At 40.1% G+C, this 18,905-nt stretch overlaps 1 protein-coding gene across 3 annotated transcripts in view; it reads left to right on the forward strand.

The window, feature by feature from the left end:
- Rai14 (retinoic acid induced 14) overlaps window positions 1-18,905 on the forward strand; it is a 119,116-nt gene that overhangs the window by 56,571 nt on the left and 43,640 nt on the right. For all 3 annotated transcript variants that reach the window (XM_070040994.1, XM_070040997.1, XM_070040995.1), the window contains exon 3: window positions 17,074-17,204. In XM_070040994.1, coding sequence (XP_069897095.1) covers window positions 17,074-17,204 — 131 coding nt within the window. The remainder of the gene's footprint in view (window positions 1-17,073; window positions 17,205-18,905) is intronic.

The following is an 18,905-nucleotide window of genomic DNA, read 5'->3' on the forward strand; positions in this document are numbered from 1 at the left end:
AAAACTCCATATAGAGCTCCCCTATGACCCAACAATCCCACTTTTGAGCATTTACCCAAATGATCACAAACAAGACCATACTAAAGCTACCAGCGCAACTATGTTTATTGCAGCATTATTTACCATAGCTAAGATATGGAACCAACCCAGATGTCCCTCAAGAGATGAATGGATCAAGAAAATGTGGTATATTTATACAATGAAATTTTATGCCTCCATCAGAAAGAATGACACTGCCCCATTTGTTAGGAAATGGAAAGACTTGGAAAAAATTATATTAAGTGAAGTAAGCCAGGTGCAAAGAAACATCGGTCCCACGGTTTCCCTTATTTGCAATAACTAGTATATGTCTGGGACAAGCAGAAAAGGCCCCTCACATTTTTATTAGTATCAAATGGTTGCACAAGGGGGGGGAGGTTAATCTTAACATGCCCATATATACAAACAATGTGTGTTGATCTGACTCAGGCCCTCTGTCACTCTTCCTCATCCCTCATCCCAAACTAATCTCTGTAAGCTTTATTGTTCCATTTTCACATACATACATAAAATATTTTTTACCATATTTACCCTCCATCATCTGTTTGCTTTCTCTCTTCCACTAGTATACATACAGGACAGGACCTGTTTTACATTCCTGTAAAACTAGGTACTGAAACAAAACATTTGTAGGGTTTCTTTTCTTTCTGTATGAAAGAAAGTAATGTCCATCCCTGTGTCATACATGAGGAAAAACCAAAGAAGTACGATGGATAAACCCAGTTCATTTCTTATCCTGTGGGTATAGATACTTTAAGTAACACAGTGTTATTAAGTGGTAGAATTAAAAGTGAATTGTTCTCTGTAATTTTTCTGTAATGAATCTTGTTTACATAAAAGTCTTTTCTAAAGAAATAATCCTATTAAATTGAATGAAAAACTAGGATATGGACTTGTACCAGGTGTCTAGAGCTTTAGCCATTTATGTTTTAAATTAGTGAAGATTTTACACATTTCCAATAAGCACTGAATGTGAAAGTTTTTTAACTTGCAAGCTTTTAGTCAGTTTCTTTCTCTTTAGTTGGCCTAATAACTATTACTTCATTCCACAATCTGGCTTATATTTCAACAAGTGAATATCTTAAATATTATTTGGCATTAATAAATGGATGTGCTAATTTGGAAAAGTGCCTTTAATACAGCATAAATCATCCAAGTAACTAAAAATTATGTTGTAGCTTGCATTTTAAGGACTAGAAAAATGAGATCCTTCTAATTAATAAAAAAGAGGCTCTAAATGCTATTCATTTTCTGTCTTAACTGTTTGTAACTTATTAAGAAAAATTAAAGTATTTCAAGGATATTAACTCTGTAGGCTTTACTTAATAAATCACAATGAGGTTTTCCCAGGCAGGAAAATTGTGACATCACAGGTCTGTATGGTTTTATTCAGACAGACCCAGGGTGAGCCTGTGAACTCTTGAGTTAGGAACCTGGGCATGGGTCCAATTCCCTGGGTTTCCTCCAGGGCCCTGGCCTTGAACTGATCTTTATGGCTGGACACCAGCACTCATGCCTGTAATCCTTAGTCCTCAGGACCTGAGACCTGAGGGATCCATTGTTCAAAGCCAGCCTGAGCAGAAAAGTTCATGAGACTTCATCTCTGAAATAACCAGCAAAGAGTTGGATTGGTGGTGTGGCCTAGGTAGTAGAGTATCAGCTATGAGCAAGCAAAGCTCTGTGAGAGTAAGGCCCTGAATTTAAACTCTGGTATTGGCAAAAACAAAATTAAATTAAATTAAAATGTCTTCATAATAATGTATTAGTAAGCACTTACTATGTACATGGAATATACTAAATGTTTTAAATATATAATCTCATTTAATCTACACAGCAGGTCACTGGTGGTAGGTGGTTTTTCTTCTCTCCAGAGAAGAAAGTTGTACTACGTGTAGTACAATGCATAATTTTTTTTAATTTTATTTAATTTTATTTGAGAACATACTGTACAGAGGGGCTACAATTACATGGGCAGGATAATGCATACATTTCTTACCAAGCATTGCAGCCTCCTCCTTTGTTTACCCTTCACCTCCCTTCCCAGCCTCCCCCCTCCCCCCACCCAATTATACCCCCCTCCCCCCCCCCACACCGACATTGTAAAGTTGGTTTTGACATGACATTTTGTACTTCTCATTGCAATGCATAATTTTTTTAAAATTCCAAACTGGTTGGAATTTTATGGTTATGGGCACATCTTTGAAAACCTTTTGGTAAGTAAGCTTTAAATATAGGTTAAATTAGAGATTTTCATAAAAGTCTATCAAGTGTGGGTTTGACCAAATTATGATAACAGTGAGAGAAAGTAGGAAATTCTTCAGTGTTACATGAAAAACTTGTAACAGTGGTCTTTTTTGGTCTTTTATTTGTCATGTTTTTCTCTGTTGTCTAAAATATGTAGAATCCCAGGTCTGTGCTGAGTCAGGATATGAAAGAGAATAATTCAAAGGTAAGATAAATGCAGAACAGCTATAATATAATACAGTGTGTGCTGAGGGTAAAGGCAATGCAATTTTTAAGCTGTGCTTGAAGGAGTTTTGACAGGTTAAGGAAAGTCGTGAGGGAGTCAATTTTTGGAGGCAAGTCTTAAGAAGAGATTGGTTTTAAAAGTGCTATGAGAGAATCCTGGGGTTATTGGAATTGATACCTGCCATCTGCTCCAAGCAGATCTTCAACTGTCAGTAAAATGTCTCTTAGGCAAGAGAGTATCACATGAAAACATGGCATCTTCAGACTTGGAACTTGTATCTTCAAGTTTTTCGTTGGTTTTACATTTTTGTTGTTTTGATAACTATGTCAACAGTAATTTTATTTCTTTTGCTTTTTAGCATTCTATCAGCCAGACTTTCAGTTTCTTGGCTTCTTTGATTTGCTTCCTGATCCATTAGCCCAGGTTGTTTTGGAAAGTTTGCAAAGGAGCATGTAGATAAAAAGAAGGCTCAGTGTTTGCCTGTCTGAGGTGGTATTTGACTTGTCCTTACATCTTAAGGATTATTTATTGGGAAGAGAATGAGTGGATAATGCTTGGTTCCTCCCTCAGTTCTTTGTGTGAAGGCTCACTGTCTTCTGGTGTATACAGTTTTGAAGAAGTCTGAGCCAGCCTTACTTTAAAAATAACCTGTTTTCTAGCTGGATACCAATAGAACTTTATCTTTGGCCTTTAAATTAAAAAAAGAAAAGAAAAATGTGTCCCAAAATAGAGGGTCATTTTCCTTTAGTTCAAAACTTTGCTGCAATTCCCCTTTCAAGCTTGTCTTATAGCTCCAAATTTTGAAAATTACTGGTTCAAACACATTTTAAATTTGGCTTCTTCATGCACATTTTGATTCCAGATTTTTTTCTTCAGTGTAGTTTCATAGACATAATTTTTTTTGTTGAAAGCCTGCATGGGTTCCTTAAAGATTAGAATTCTATTTTGTAATGACAAATGTGCTTTGGTTCCTAAAGAACGAATTTCAGACTGCCAGAGCTTTTCATAGAACTGTGCTGTTTGTGAGTTAATATTTATAGAAGGAGGATGAGGCTCATCTGGAATTGAGGAATGAGTGGGGTCTGTTGGATATTACAATGTTCCTTTTAAAATATCCCAGTTTGCCAGGGGAATAAAAGCAGGAAGGAAAATTATAGTCATTATCCTTTACTTTGCCATTTCAGAAGTCCAGCTGCCCAAAGAATGTGTGGTTTGGAGACAGTTGGAGCAGGATCCTCTTTTCATACCAAAGGGTTCAATGGCAGTAGCAGCCTGGAAATTGGGCAGTGCCCCTTTTTGGCAGGACATGATTGCCTCCAGTCGGCTTCATATGTCTGTCCTGTTGTCCTCCCATGTTTGTTTGCTGTGTTGCTGGCCTGTGATACATTTCACTGAGGGTACTGAGAGGGAGTCAGATAAACACGGACCACCCTTTCTATCAGCTCTGAGCACTCTGAGTTAGCACTAGGATTGGGGCTTTGATGATGCTTCTTCCAAGTATCTTGCTAAGCAAGAAAGCAGCTTTTGGTATCATTAGTCAATTGGCCTTTCTTCAATGTTTGTCCCACCTGACTTAAAACTACAGGCTATATCCTGATACTTCTAGCGTGGGCATGTCATCCTTGCATAGTCTCCTATGGAAATACAACTTGTCCCTTTTATGTTTTTCAGTTCATTTTAATGAGAGAGTGATGTGTCAGTTAAGATAGGCCTAAGATTTGGATGAATTTTCCCAAAGTTCACATCACTTTAGTAGCTTAGAAAGTAGTAATTCTCCTGGCTAAACACAAGTGATAGCAGAAACCTGGGGTTGCTGGGCACCGGTGGCTCATGCCTATAATCCTAGCTACTGAGGAGGCTGAGATTTGAGGATCACAGTTCAAAGCCAGCCGGGGCAGGAAAGTCCATGAGACTCTTTTACTCTTTTTTTTTTGGTTGGTCGTGGGCCTTGAACTCTAGGCTTGAGCACTGTCCCTCAGCTCTTCAGCTCAAGGCTAGCGCTCTACCGCTTGAGCCACAGTGTCACTTCCGGTTTTCTGGTGGTTTATTGGAGATAAGAGTTTCACGGACTTTCCTGCCCGGGCTGGCTTTGAACCGAGATCCTCAGATCTCAGCCTCCTGAGTAGCTAGGATTACAGGCGTGAGCCACCTGCTCCAGGCTTCCATGAGACTCTTATCTCCAATAAACCAGAAGTGGCACTGTGGCTCAAGAGGTAGAACACTCACTTTGAACTAAAGAGCGCAGGGACAGTGCCCAAGCCCAGAATTCAAGCCCCATGACTGACAAAAATAAATAAAAATAAAAAATGAAAAAAAAACAACCTGGGGTTATGTGCAGTCCTCAGCATCTTTTCCCTGATCTAGAGCTAGTCAGCAGACCTGAGTTTGGCCATGAGAATAGATTATGAATGTAACAGCCACTAAGCCTAGAGAGAAAGAACCATTATTCAAACAACAGAATGAATTTCCCCCTCAGGAGTGTGAATAGCAACCACATTACCTAACACTTACTGAATGCTTGCTATGTGCCAGACACTGCTTCAAAAATATCTGCTTCATTTAGTTCTCCCAACTATCCAATGTTAGAGATGACTTTTACTATCTCTTGTTCTACAGTTAGGCTGTATAAGGATAAAGTAACTTGTCTGAGGTCACTGGAGAGAGCTGGGCTGTGATCCCTGGCAGTTTCACACCCTTAGGCAGCATGGTAAAAGATGAGATGATATTGCAGATCTGTGATTGTCTACTACTGGTATTAGGCATTTGATAGCTGAGACAGAAGGGGCCAGTTGTTGCCCAGTAGCTGTGAGATGTCAGGATGAACATATCAGTGTAATGACATTTAAAATTGTTGCAGTAGAGGAGAGAAAAAGAATATCTTAGGACAATTGTTAGGGAGGGATACTCTTTATTTTTTAGTGGTAACACTTATCTTTAATGCTCAGTGTTGTACTTGAGCCTTTTATACTCATTGACTGAATAAACATTTGTTCATCTCTGGCCATGTATGAGCCCTTGTAGTAGGAGCTTTAGATATTGATATAAAAGCCACAGTCCCTACCCTAGAGCTCAAAGTCTGTAGGGTACCACTCGCTGAACACCAAGTGACTGACTTTCAACAGACATAGTAATCTAAGATTTAATAAAACATGGATAGTATGCCCTGGAAAATGGAGTTAAAAATTTCAAAAGCATCTATAGTTTCACATATTAAGCCGTTGTTTTAGCACTAGATTTATCCTTTCCAGATTAAATTGACAGATTCCTAGCATCTATATTTTAGAATAGAGTCAAAATTCATTCCCCAAGACTGCACATTTCAGTTCCAGCAATACTTGATTTGACTTCACCCTTCTGGGCAATTTTTATTTTGTTCGTTTGTTTGTTTTTTCTCTACTGGTCACTTGGCATCCAACTGTACCATAAAACTCTTAAGGCAAGACATTTTTGGATCCTTGTGGATTCTAAAATGGTAATGAATGAAGCTTCACATACGGGAACTTCCATGACTTTTCCTCAGGTCTCCATGTCTGCCAGCATCTTTGGCTTTTCTTCTAAGTTGCTCTCCTTAAGAGATGCACTGTTGCAGTATTGAGCCTTTCTGGCCTGTGTAGGAGGCCCAGTTCCTCTGGGGTAGGGCCTAGGGAGACGATGACATAGGAGGGCTGTCTGTCTAGAGACTCTTTTGAAGCCCTAGACAGATTGGAATGATAGTGAATGTCATTGCCACTTGTCTGTGCTCTTTAAAAGTGCTGGCCTCTGCCTTCGGATGTCAGGCAGAAATAATTTCTTGGAACTAGACTCCCCCCTCCCCCCGGCCCCGTAGGGAGATATTGGAGTTGTATTCTGGTTTTTCTATTATTGGAGTGTAGAAAGGCTGTAACAAATATGCCCTTCTTTGAGAACTGTTAAAGAGTTCTGTTATAAATAAATTAGTGGTGTCTCTAGCCTCAAATACGACTTAAAATTAATCCCTGATAATGTTGAACAATGTTTTTGTAAGTGTAGTATTTTTGAATATTGAAGTCATTTTCTGTTTTTAGAAACTTCTAATCCCAGTGGGGACATATGTAGAAATTTGGAGATGATAATGATGTTTAGAGTACTGGAATATCTCATCCAAGACGGAGAAAGTGCTCTTTTAATGGAATGATTTACAATGCACAGTAGATCTATCTGAGGGGCATTGTGGAAGGTTATGAAAGTTTTTGCCATCCAGTGCAATCTGTTTGAGAAGTCAAATAGGTTAAAATGTACAGTTAGTCCATATTTTAAATTGAGACAGACACATGAAGTCATGTCACATGTCTGGTAAGTGGTAAAGCTAGGATTTGAACCTAGAATCAGAATTCAGGCTCCTAAGACCTGACATAGGAACACTATATACAGTTTGACATCCTAATCTGAATGTCTGAAGTGTTGTATATAATTACATAGTACATACCAATGTATAATATACTATATATGTGATATTGATATATAGTGTATATATATATGACTCACTAGAGCTTGTAAAGTTATATAAAGTTACATAATCATGTATTACTTGCTTTAGTATAACTACAAATTTTATATTTCATACTAATTTCCTATATTTAGAAGAGATTCATTGGGATGGCTGAGGCAAGGGGTTCATTACCAAAGAAAAGAGATAAAGAGAGAGAGAGAAAGACAGACAGACAGACAGGACATTTGAGCTAACTTTCCAATTTTGGTGGCTGCAGACCCAGATCTTTTCCTTTGTCTCACCCAGCCCACATTAGTTGGATCTGGTGTTCTGTTCTAGTTGGTTTTGTTTCTCCTCATTTCATGGCCATAATGGGAAGGAGGTAGGAAGGGCATTAGGGCACCAAGGGTCTGGATTTGAATTCTAAATCTTCCATGCTCTGACTTTGGCACCCTCTGAATTTTTGGCAAGGTACTTTTATTTTGTAAACCATAGTTTTCTTATCAGGTAACTGGAGAAAATAATACCTATCCCATAGATTGGATTCTAGAAGGCTCAGAACAACAGAAAGGTAGTCCCTCACACATCCAGAGGCTAGAAGTCCAAAATTAAGTTGTTGGCAGTGCCATACTTCCTCCAGAGGCACCAGGGAGCAATTCCTCTTAGTCTCTTTTACCTTCTGGTGTTGCCAGGGATTCTTGGTGTTCTTCCTTTAATGACAACAAAACTCTATAGTCTATACCTCCATTAATCTCATGGGCTTCCTTTTCTGTTGGTATTATGTCTCCTAATCTCTCTTCTTAATAAGATCTTAGGACTTATCCCAAACCAATATAACCTCATCTTAGCTTGATGGCATCTGGAAAGACTTTGCACGTAAGATCACTTTTTGAGTTTCTGGGAGGACATGCTTTTTAAGGATACTGTTATGGAAATAGAATGAGAAGGGGCTGTTATACTAGTAGGATCTCAGCCGATCACCAGAAGCCCTGCTTTCCTCAGGCTGGGCTCATTTACTCTGTAGCCACAGTACTAATTCCTTCTTGGAATTGTTTTGCAGCCACCCTCATCTTTTTCACTATCTTTTGGGTAGATGCCCCTAAGTCTAGGTTGCTCCCTGATATTTTATCCAGGATCTGGCTTGTGTTTTTCTTTTCCTTCCCATTGTGGGTAATCTAATATTTTGTATAAATGGCCCATCCAATACCCACTTCTGATCTACAGGACTAAACCTTAGACCCGTCCACATCTATTATCACCATTCTCAGTACTTTAGGTTTCTTTGGACCATCACTTCCCATCTTCTTGATCCTGGAATCTGTTCTAATCATTCTTCATAGCCATATCCTCTCCCCCCCCCCCACCTCCAACCCTCCATGTCTTGATTTATCTTCCAGTAAAGCATGACATGGTGCTGTCAGCTGGTTTCTTTGGAGTTATAATTTCTGCTCCCCACTGGACTGTCAAGACCACTTGGAAACCCTTTCCTTCATTTCCTCCAGGAGCTATTGGGATTGTTACCATTTGTCAGGGGTCTTACCCACACTGACCATGCTTAATTTGCCTCTCTCCCATTTTCCCAAGAAAATATCAAAATTATGAAGCCCACATTGACTTCACTCCATGCCGCATCTCTGAATGTGACTGTGATTTACAAAGATCAGGCTGTGCCTGTGGTGACCCTCATGTGTACCCCTTCCTGGCCCTTTATATTAGTTACATACAACCCCACTGTCTCTCTCATCTTTGCCTCCCCACTGATTGCTTGCCTCAATCTATAAATGTGCTTGTCTTCTTCATCCAAAGGGTCCCTTCTTTCGTTTTCCCATCCATTGAACTGCTTGCTGAACTATCTCTTCAGAAAACCAACTATATTGCAAGTGGAGTGACTGCACATGTTCCTTAATCTCCCTATGCCTCGATTTTCTCATCTATAAAATGGGCTAGCTATAGCTACCTACACCATACAGTTCCTGTCACTAAACATTTTAGTTGTTTTAAGTAATAATAGTGTATCCTCTAACAAATACTGACTGTGGACAGTATAAGTAGTTAATTTGGGGGTGTTTCTGTCCTCAGTCTTAGGAGTTCTTGAGGCCTCAGACCAAGTTTCACACAGTACCACAGATTCTCATATTCTCTCTTCAAACACCCTCCCCCCAAAAAAAGAAATGAGTAGTTGAAACCAATAGAATTACTTGGAACATCTCTGAAGGATAAAATTGGCTAAACATATTCCTCTGCTCTAATGAGATTTCTGCCTCGGTGGCATGGTTTTCAAATACACTGTTCTAACATTGGTTGGTGTAGGAGAGGAAACAACGTAGTAGGATTATGGAGAATTTAAGCACTTTAATAGCTTGCATCAAAAGGTGGTGAAGAAGGGGCTCATCAATAGTGACTTCCAAAGCAGAAGGAAGAACAAAGCTACTTAATGAGCAGCTCCAACTACAGTACCTGCCACCTGGCAGGCTGTCCGGGGGGAGGGGGGAGGACCCCAGGGTTTGGTGGTAATAACACAGATGCTGGCCACTGGCCAGGCCTTGTAACTGCCATCTGCCGGGAGCCAACAGACCTTACAGAAACATTAGAAAAGCTGTCTAATTACAGCTGTGCCAAGTGCTGTGCTGGAGACACATGGGAGAGCGTAACAAGGAGAGCTGCTGTCGAGGTGGTCAGGGGGGCCAGGCACAGGGAACAATGGTATGGGTACTGTGACGCAGTCGGTGGACATGTGCACCTGCCTGAGTTGGATTGCAGGTGTAGGTCCACGACACAGAATCTGGTTATGTGTGGAAGAGGCCATAGAGAGTACCGATACGGACCAATAAAGGGAGGCTGATGGATTTCAGGGTAAATACCAGAGAATGTGGGAATAAGATGACAATATACAAGAAGGGAAAACTTATTTCAGATGGACTCTGTGGAAAACTGCTAGGCTTGCTGGAACTAGGAGGAGGGTCAAATGTTTGTATCGTGAGTTGCTGGGAATTATTTTCTGTGAACAGAAAATAGTCTTGTAAGGTTCCACTTGGACACTCTCTCTACTAATGCATCTTGCCTTCCTTACCCTTGTCATCTCTCTGTTAACCTCAGTATTGCTCATTGCAAAGTCTAGTCTAGTAGTTCATGATTTAGTCAAGAGAACTCTCCCCTCTATGCGTTCTAAGGTTTCACTTACTTTCGGTGACTTCTGATAATCCCTCCCCTCTCTCTCCTTTTTTGTATCAGTACAGGGGCTTGAACTCAGGGCCTCTTGATCATGCTTGACTTTTGTTCTGGTTAATCTTAAGGACTTTCTGCCTTGGCTTGTTTTAAACAACAATCCTCAGATCTTGTCCTCTTGAGTACTTAGGATTATAGACATTAGCACAAAATCAGGCTGTTTTCTTTTGTTGGCATATTTCTGGCAATGTTGTATTTTGTCTCCACAACTGTATGGAAAATTTGGAAAAGGCTCTATGTCAGTCATGTACAAGGAACTAAGTAAATTTTTGTTGAATGAACGTGTGATAATAATTAGGTCTCATCTGCATAATATGTACAAAATCTTTTGCTTTGTGGTAGATAGATATTAATAAGTATTGGGTAGAATAGTCAGCATGAGAAGTTTTGTTATGGACATGAAGCTTGCTTGTTTCATATCCTCTTTCTTAAAATTTGAAGTGTGTGTGTGTGTGTGTGTGTGTGTGTGTGTGTGTGTGTGTGTGTGTGTGTGTGTGTGTGTGTGTGTGTGTGTGTGTGTGTGTGTGTGTGTGTGTGTGTGTGTGTGTGTGTGTGTGTTTCTGAACAGTTTGAATCTGAAACCTTCCAGTGAAAATACTATTTACTTTGCTTCTTACCTTGGTCTTGCTGATTATATTGGCAAAACAAACTGCACTCCTAAACTGCAGAGAAAAATGTGACTTAGCCAAAGATAATCTTGCTCATCGATTTTTCCCAATGGCTGCCCTAGCAGACCCATGGGACAGGAGCTGCTTTGGTGAGGGCTGTGCCTTTAGCATCTTAATCTAAGGAAAACCAAAGAAACCCTTTCTATTTATTTCTAGTTAAATTTATGCCTCTGGATTACTGTGGGCTCATAATTCCAAAACTCAAGTCTGTCCATTAGCTAGATTGCTATAACCACTGCGTTTTCGTTGGCTTTTCAGTTCTCCCCAATTAAACCAAAATAAAATCCATGCCATGTCTGGCCAGGCCTTGACATTGCCAGTGGCCAAAACCCCAGCATTCATCACACAGTTGACATGGTTTTTGCTCCCCTGGATGGAGGCATGCAAGATTTTCAAAAGGCCAAGCTTCATGGAAAAGTCTTTAAACAAGTGGTTGTCATTTGGAAATGATTTGAAGAATAGGAAACTTACTGGTCAGCCATTGAAAATCTCATTTGTGATATATTAGCAGGAATGTCAGGAACCCACACTGAAGATAACGTCTGCCTTTCCCACATGCAGCCCTTCATAGCCGACACATTACACATGTCTCTGGAGCGTAACATATGGCTTCCTGAACTTGCAAATGGGGCCTCGTGCTCTGTTGAAATAGTGTCTGTTTAAACAGTCTCTTAGAAAAATGAGCCACGTTCAATAAACTAGTCTCATGTCTGTGAAGGTTTCTCTAGGGCCCTTTAAAATGCAATTTTTAAGGAACATAGTAGAAAGTTTACATTAAGGTGTTACCTATTTCAACATTGGTAAATGGATTGTCAGACTGTAGATGTTAAAAGCACATGGAAACTGTAGATGTTAAGATTCATAGAAGGCCAGATGTGGTGGGGTCTGCCTGAAATCCCAGCTACTCTGGAGGTAGAAAGGAAAGTATCACAGTTTGAGGCTAAAAGTAAAACCCTATCTGAGAACTAAGCTGGACATGGCTGCGGTAGAGGTAGGCAGTTGCGCAAAGAATGAGACCCAATCTGAAAAACAAAAACCAAAAGGACCGCGGACACAGCTAAGTAGTGGAGCACTTGAGGCTCTGAGTTCAATTCCTAATACTTTAAGAAAAAGGCAAAGAAAAAAAGTTTCATAGAGGATTAGAAAGAGTGCGGCTCATTTAGCTCAATAAGAATAATTGCCATTTTGGGGATATCTAATAGAAGCCAGGCTAATGTCTATATTACATCTGATTCTCAGGATAATTTCAAATAGGATATATTCCATTTTATGCATAAGAACATGGAGACAGGGACTTTTTACATGGAGACTGTGGACTTTTCAAGGCCATTTAGAAGAGGCAATGAGGAGATGCAAAGGGAATGTGAACTCTTGAATATGAACTCCTGTCCTTTCTTTTCTACACCAGGAATTAGGGTAGATGGGCCAGGGGTACACATTTAAGCCATAGAGCCTTCCAAACTATATGCAAGGTTTTTGTGTCTGTACATTATTCTCAGACTAGCCCATAGCTTTATCAGATTCTCCATGCAGATTCATAAGACCTCTAAAGTTTAAGAACCAGGATTTGGCAGTATGTTGTCTTCCATAGTGAACATGATAGGAATAAAACTTTTCAAATATACTTTACCTGGTGTCAGCTTGGCCAGAAACTGACCATATAACATTCCGTGTGTGTGTGTGTGTGTGTGTGTGTGTGTGTGTGTGTGTGTGTGTGTGTGTGTGTGTGTGTGTGTGTGTGTGTGTGTGTGTGTGTGTGTGTGTGTGTGTGTGTGTGTGTGTGTGTGTGTGTGTGTGTGTGTGTGTGTGTGTGTGTGCTTCTTTCAGCACTATTATGTCAAATATCTCTCCAGCTAGCTGTAACTTATGGTAGCCCATTGTTTGACTATATTGTAATCTCTTTATCTATCTTCTCTTGGTGGATACTTATGCCCTTTACCTATTTTGTCTTTTAGAAACGATGTTGTCACTCCCATTCTTAGGTCTCTTCTAAAGAGCTTGAGTATTCAACACACTAGTTAAAGCCTAATAACAAGCTTTGGTATGAGAGAGCATGCCTAGTTCTGCAAAGAAAAAGTGAAGAATTTTTCTTTTCCCCACTCCCTTCCTAATCATTTATTTTTCTTGTGAAGGAAGAAAGTCTGCCCAGTAAATTTTAGCTTGGCTGTGTGTGCAAACTTAGCCAGCACCCAGGTGGTTTTCATGACCAGGAGACACCAGCTTCATCCTGATTGAATTTATGAGACTTGGCTCCTTTATATGAAAATTTGGAGAAAGTATACACAAGATTAAAATCTTGGAAAATTGGCCTCTTGCGGAAAAGCTAAGGGAGTTGGGTTTATTTGGCCTATAAAAATGTAAAAAAAAAAATCTGAAATAGGATTTAATAATTTGCAAGAAAATGAAAGCATTTTATCAAAGAAAGTGCAAATATTTGCTAACTCAAAGAGAAATTCAGGCTAATCTGGGTGAAGAACCTCCTGCTCAAACCAACAAGCAAATACTGAATATTTTTTGGGCACCCGGGATTTAGAAAGAAAGGCTGTTGTCACAGCCTTCAGGGAGCTGAAGACGGCAGACACAGAGAACAAACTAAACCCAGAGCAAACGCCAGCATGCAATATTTCACCTGGTCTAGACTGTCGGCTTGAGTGGAACTAAGTAGGTGGACCCTGGGGAGCCTGTGGAGCAAAGAAGCAGAGAGAGGTCACAGGGAGGCGTGGAGAGAGCCTGCGGGGCCTAAGCCTTAACAAATTAGCCTTTGTATAGCTGGTACTGCCACAAGAGCATCTATCCTAAAGCAGTGGCTTCCATGGCTTTTTTTGTTTCCATGTGATTTTTTGTTACTCGGATTTTCAGTAAGAAACTGTTTATCACTACCTAGAATACACATACATATGAAAGTGAATTGTCATAAAATATTTTACCTTATTAATGTGACCCATAATGTAGGCTCCTCCCTCCCTCCCTCCCTCCCTCCCTCCCTCCCTCCCTCCCTTCCTTTCTTCTTTCCTTCCTTCCTTCCTTCCTTCCTTCCTTCCTTCCTTCCTTCTTTCCTTCCTTCCTTCCTTCCTCCTTTTTTCTCTTCCTTTCTTTCACTTTTAAGTATGTCACCTTAACCCAGTGTGGAATCTTTCCCATAGAACCGGATTTTTATAGATAGTGATGAAAGATGAAATTGTCAGTGCAATAGTAGCCATTCATTTATTTATGTTAGTACTAGGATTTGAATTCAGGGCAAGGAGCTTGCTCAGCTGGTGTTCTGTCACTTGAGCCGTACCTCCAGCCTTGCTTTTTGTTGGTTATTTTCCAGATGGAGTCTTGATTCTGGAGAATGAATGAGTTAACTTGCAATGTTTGTACAAAATTTCCTACTTCTCATTGTTTAACCAATCCTACCTTTAGACAGTAGATTGACCAAGGTGACTGCCTTCATTTGTGTGTGTGTGTGTGTGTGTGTGTGTGTGTGGGCGCATTTTTTGCAGTATGGAGGATTTAACTCAGAGCCTTATACTCTACCATTTAGCCACAGCTCTAATTCCCAAGATGACTTTCTGAACTTTATTCTGATGCTTGTTTTCAATTTGATACTTCCCTGTAGAAGGATGGGGGTGAAGAGAGGAATTTTGGATCCCCAAGAGCAAGACACCTAGAGCATTCCTTAAACATGTTGGTCTCGTTTTGTGACTGGTGGTGGGGTTTAGGGTATGGAATGTAACACTGTAGTTGCAGAGTAGTTGCAAAGGGGGGTGGAAGGGCTTTATTTATCCACTGCAAGTTCAGAGGAGCAGAGTAGAATCAGGCTTTCTGTTCCACCATTCCCGGCTTGCTCTGTTCCTTGGTTCCTTCCTCTGCTTAGTCTAAGGCCTCCAAGGTATATGAGCATCCATTCTCGTTTCTGTCTTGCTGCTAAAGCACTCTAAGCTTCGGCTGTAGCATTTGCAGACTGAATGGTATTGTAGTTATTCAATATTTGGTGTAGGAATCCATATTTTCATTACCTCTTCTGTTACAAGAGAAAAGGAGCTTCTGGCCTACTCACAGTGGAGACTCTAGATCAGGAGGTGTTTCAGACCTCAAAGCAGACTGGCCTTCTTAGAGAGCATTGGGGGTTCTTTCTTGCCATGTCTTATAGAGACTTGAACTCCCAAAGGATCCATGTGGAATTGATTTGGGGAATTCCTGTCATCAGATTTTCCTCTAAAGGGTGGAGTGCCATAGCAGCATTGAAAAGGAAAATCCTTTCATATGGCCTTTATTTTGTTTCAGTGCTTTCAGTCCTGTCTACTAAGATTTAACATTCTTTTGATCTTCCCAATCCTATTTTAATTTGGTCACTTTAGATTAGGGAAGGATTTTAGAAGACAGTAGTTTTATTTTGTTTTTTAGAATAATAGAGGTAATGATGATTGACCCTTAATGAACTTCATAAACTTTTTTTGTTTCCTTCTTTATAAAATGCCCTGTGGGGGAAATCAGATATAATCTGTGTCTTGGTATTTGCTAAGATTGTTAAGTACAGTGTACTAACAAATGCTGGGGTAGGGCCCATTGGTTTCTGTGTTCTCTTCTCAGAGGCTGAGTTCATAATGAAGATAACCCTCAGTGTCTTGAGTATGGGTAGACTCATACTTTGAGAAAGATATGAAGAGTCACCGTGGAGAACTGTACTGTTCTGTGTGGTAGTCACTATGACTGGCACATGACAACTCAGCATTAAGCATTAGGCTCTCACTAGCCACATTTCCAGTGCTTGGTGCCCACATAAAGTAAATGCAGTATTGAAGTTTTGAGCCAGGTTGTGTTCTGTAGGAAAGAAGAAAGAGAGGGAGAGAGGGAAGGAGGGAAGGAAAAGAAGCTGTCTTGTACACTGAAAGATTTTCCCCCAGAGAAACGGGAGAGGTCAGTCTTAACGCTCTCAGGGATGCAGTTCTGAGCATTTCTGCTGTATTTATCCGTGGTCTGTGACTTTATAGTCCTGAATGTGAGGACAGGAGGGTGGCTCAGATATCTGGTGGACTCACCTGTGCTTTGCAAGAGATCAGCCCTAACAAATCTTCTGTTGCATTAATATAAAGATTGGGAACACTTATGGGGGCATGGAAAGAGTGTAGCTTTACAATATTACCACTTCTTGGCTTTTTTTAGTCTTTCATGTTTCTTCTGTCTACTTCCTTGTAGTGTTTTATGATGAAGCATCAATATGAAATACCTTAGATTCCTGACCATAGGATCTGTCTATTGAAAGCTGTGGGGAAGAGGATCTGTCTCTCTCAGTGTGGTTGAGTCCACAGCTGAAAGAATGAGGATTAACTCAGAACCTGTTATGGAGAAGACCTGGAGGTTGGGCTGGGCCTTCACAGTCCCCCAGGAGCTTTAATGTGCCCAGATTCATCTTCTCCCTCATTGATCTTATGTGCTTTATATACCTTCCAGTCTTGATATGTTCTCTCATTCTTCTCCTCTAACAGTTTCAGTGGCTCATTGCTACCTTTCATATTGAGAACTAGTCATATACTCGAGTTGGGCTCATTTACTCTTAACATGAAAATAATTCTTTTCCTTTCTAAAACTAAAATCTGGTTTTCATGCACATGCAAGTTTACTGTTTCTGTGGTTTGCAAAATAATTTGGGACTGAAGGTGGTTGAGGTTTCCCCCAAAGCTGTTTGATGCCTAATTGTTTGCTCAAAAGAAGTTTTGTTTCTGGTGGTACTTTGTTGATTTGGTAGCATAGACAACTACTTAAAATCAGCATATGGCTCAAGAAATTTGGATGCAATAAGCAGAACAGAAACTGTGGCCATAAAAAGCCAATGAAGAATTGTATGTATTTTAACTCTCAGATAACCTTGAACTACTGGCCAGTTTGGAGCTGTAACCCAGTGCACTTGAGTGAGCTGTAGACTAGGTCAAAGGTCAGCATTCTTAGGTGCCATCTGTCAACGTTAGCTAGAAATTAGCTAATGTGTAAACTGGATTCCAGGTCCATCTAACTTGCTTTGTCTTCCCAAGGATAGTTAGAGGGAGTAACCTTCTTCAAAGTTCGATGACAGTATTTTATTAAACTGTATGTGTTGGGGGGAGTGTCCTTATGGTAAAGAAGAAGGTATTGTTTAGTTTCGCCTTTGGGGCAGGTTTGGATTTGAGGTGGGAGAACAGAATCAGTGGTGTGGGTTTAGCTGACATCACTCACCTCTTCTGCCTCTCTCCTTTGCTCCACAGACCAATGAGTGGAACAAGAATGATGACCGCCTGCTGCAGGCCGTGGAAAATGGAGACGTGGAGAAGGTGGCCTCACTGCTGGGCAAGAAGGGGGCCAGCGCAACCAAGCACGATAGTGAGGGCAAGACCGCGTAAGCAGACCATTGGTTACCACATTGACTCCGCCATGGCTCCCAAAGCGTTCTCTAGAATCCTCAGTGTTCAAGTGGAGTTTCTTGAGTCCCTTATGAGATCGTTGTAAAATTATTGCCATGCCCCCTCCCACTCCCATGCTAAAATATGTGTGAGGGTGTTTAATATAGTTTCTCTCTACCAGTTCCATATTACATAGTGAGCATTTCCAAGTGGCTGTAAATTGTGCCCAGATATACCCACACTTTGCCAAAACTATAGCCAGCCGGTCCTAGCTAAGAACCAATATAAAAGAGAAAAATAGTTTTTGCATCACCTTCAAGCTTTGCTATTTATATTATATAATTTTATAAACTCCCTTACCGTAGATAGGTAGCTATCTGAGTACTGTAATTTATTTCATGGTTTGCCATTACATTAAACTCTCCTGCTCACTGTAAATTAAAACTATATATTTAAGTACTGGGGTCTGTGAGTGTGTGTGTATGTATACATGCATGTACTTAGGTGTGTCTATCTATCCTTACCCTGGTAGTATTGTAAAGAGATCAGGGACTTTGAAGATCAACTTCTTAGGGTCCTGTCTGTAATTATTTATAATGTCTATTATTATGAATTATGTGATTGTTGAACCTCACTTTTCTCAGTGTAAAAGGGAGATGATAAGTTGCTACAGCACAGAAGAACACTGACAAATGCTGGATGTTCTCAGAAGCAAGGTATTCAAATGTGAGACAAAGCATTTGACTGCCACTAGTTTTTTCTCCAGAGATCTAGAAAGCATGAGAAAAGAGGAAGCCTTGTATATATGGTTTGTTACTGTCAGGTTCCCATTGTGGATAACTGGAGTACTAAGACTTCTGGGAATCTTTTTAGATTCTTAAGTAGGGGTTGGGACCTGCTGTCTGTGTTATTTAACCATGGTCCATGTTTGCTCCAGAACTACAAAAGCAGAATTAAACAGTTGCAACAGAGACCGTATGGTGCAAAGAGTCCAGAATACTTATCTGACCCTTTACATATTAAATTTTTGCTTACCTTAAGTAAAGGAGGGAAAGCCCCTGATCTCCTGCTCCTCTGCTAGGGAACATAGTACTCATAATGACTAGAAGTCTGAGAGGATAAAGGTAGCACACAGATGTAGCTACCATATGGAAAGAGCTTGCAGTTTCCAGTTCACAGTAGGCACTTGATTCATGCAATTCTCTTCCCTTTTCATACCAGACTGGTTAAGGATTTTTGATACAGGGAGCTTCTGTTTTAGAATTATCAAGGGGCTTTAAAAAGAGATGATACCCATGGTTATACATGAGGTGATGTTATGACATTTTTACTTACTTTGTCTATGGGAGGCTGGTGAATAAGTATTTCTGAAATTCCTGGTGATAGAGACTTGTCTTTTGATCTACCTTGTATACCACTGTACAGCCTTCTAGGACTGTATGTACCTGCTCCTGTCCAGCTTTGTAAATAACTGTAGAAGACAACTTCTTATAGTCATCCCAGAGAAAGAGAAGATAAGTGTTTATCAATTTTGTCTAAGATACTACTGAGATACTACTAGGATAAGCATTCATCAGTTTTGTCTAAGATATTACTCACTGGAAAGATAGAGAATTTACATTAGTAACTTAGAATTGTGAACAGTTGAACAAATGTGTATATATTTTTTGTTCATAGTGTACTAGCAAAAGTATACA

Source organism: Dipodomys merriami, unplaced genomic scaffold (genome assembly GCF_024711535.1).
Source record: "Dipodomys merriami isolate MVZ:Mamm:240054 unplaced genomic scaffold, mDipMer1.0.p SCAF_30, whole genome shotgun sequence".
NCBI classification, from domain to species: Eukaryota; Metazoa; Chordata; class Mammalia; order Rodentia; family Heteromyidae; genus Dipodomys; species Dipodomys merriami.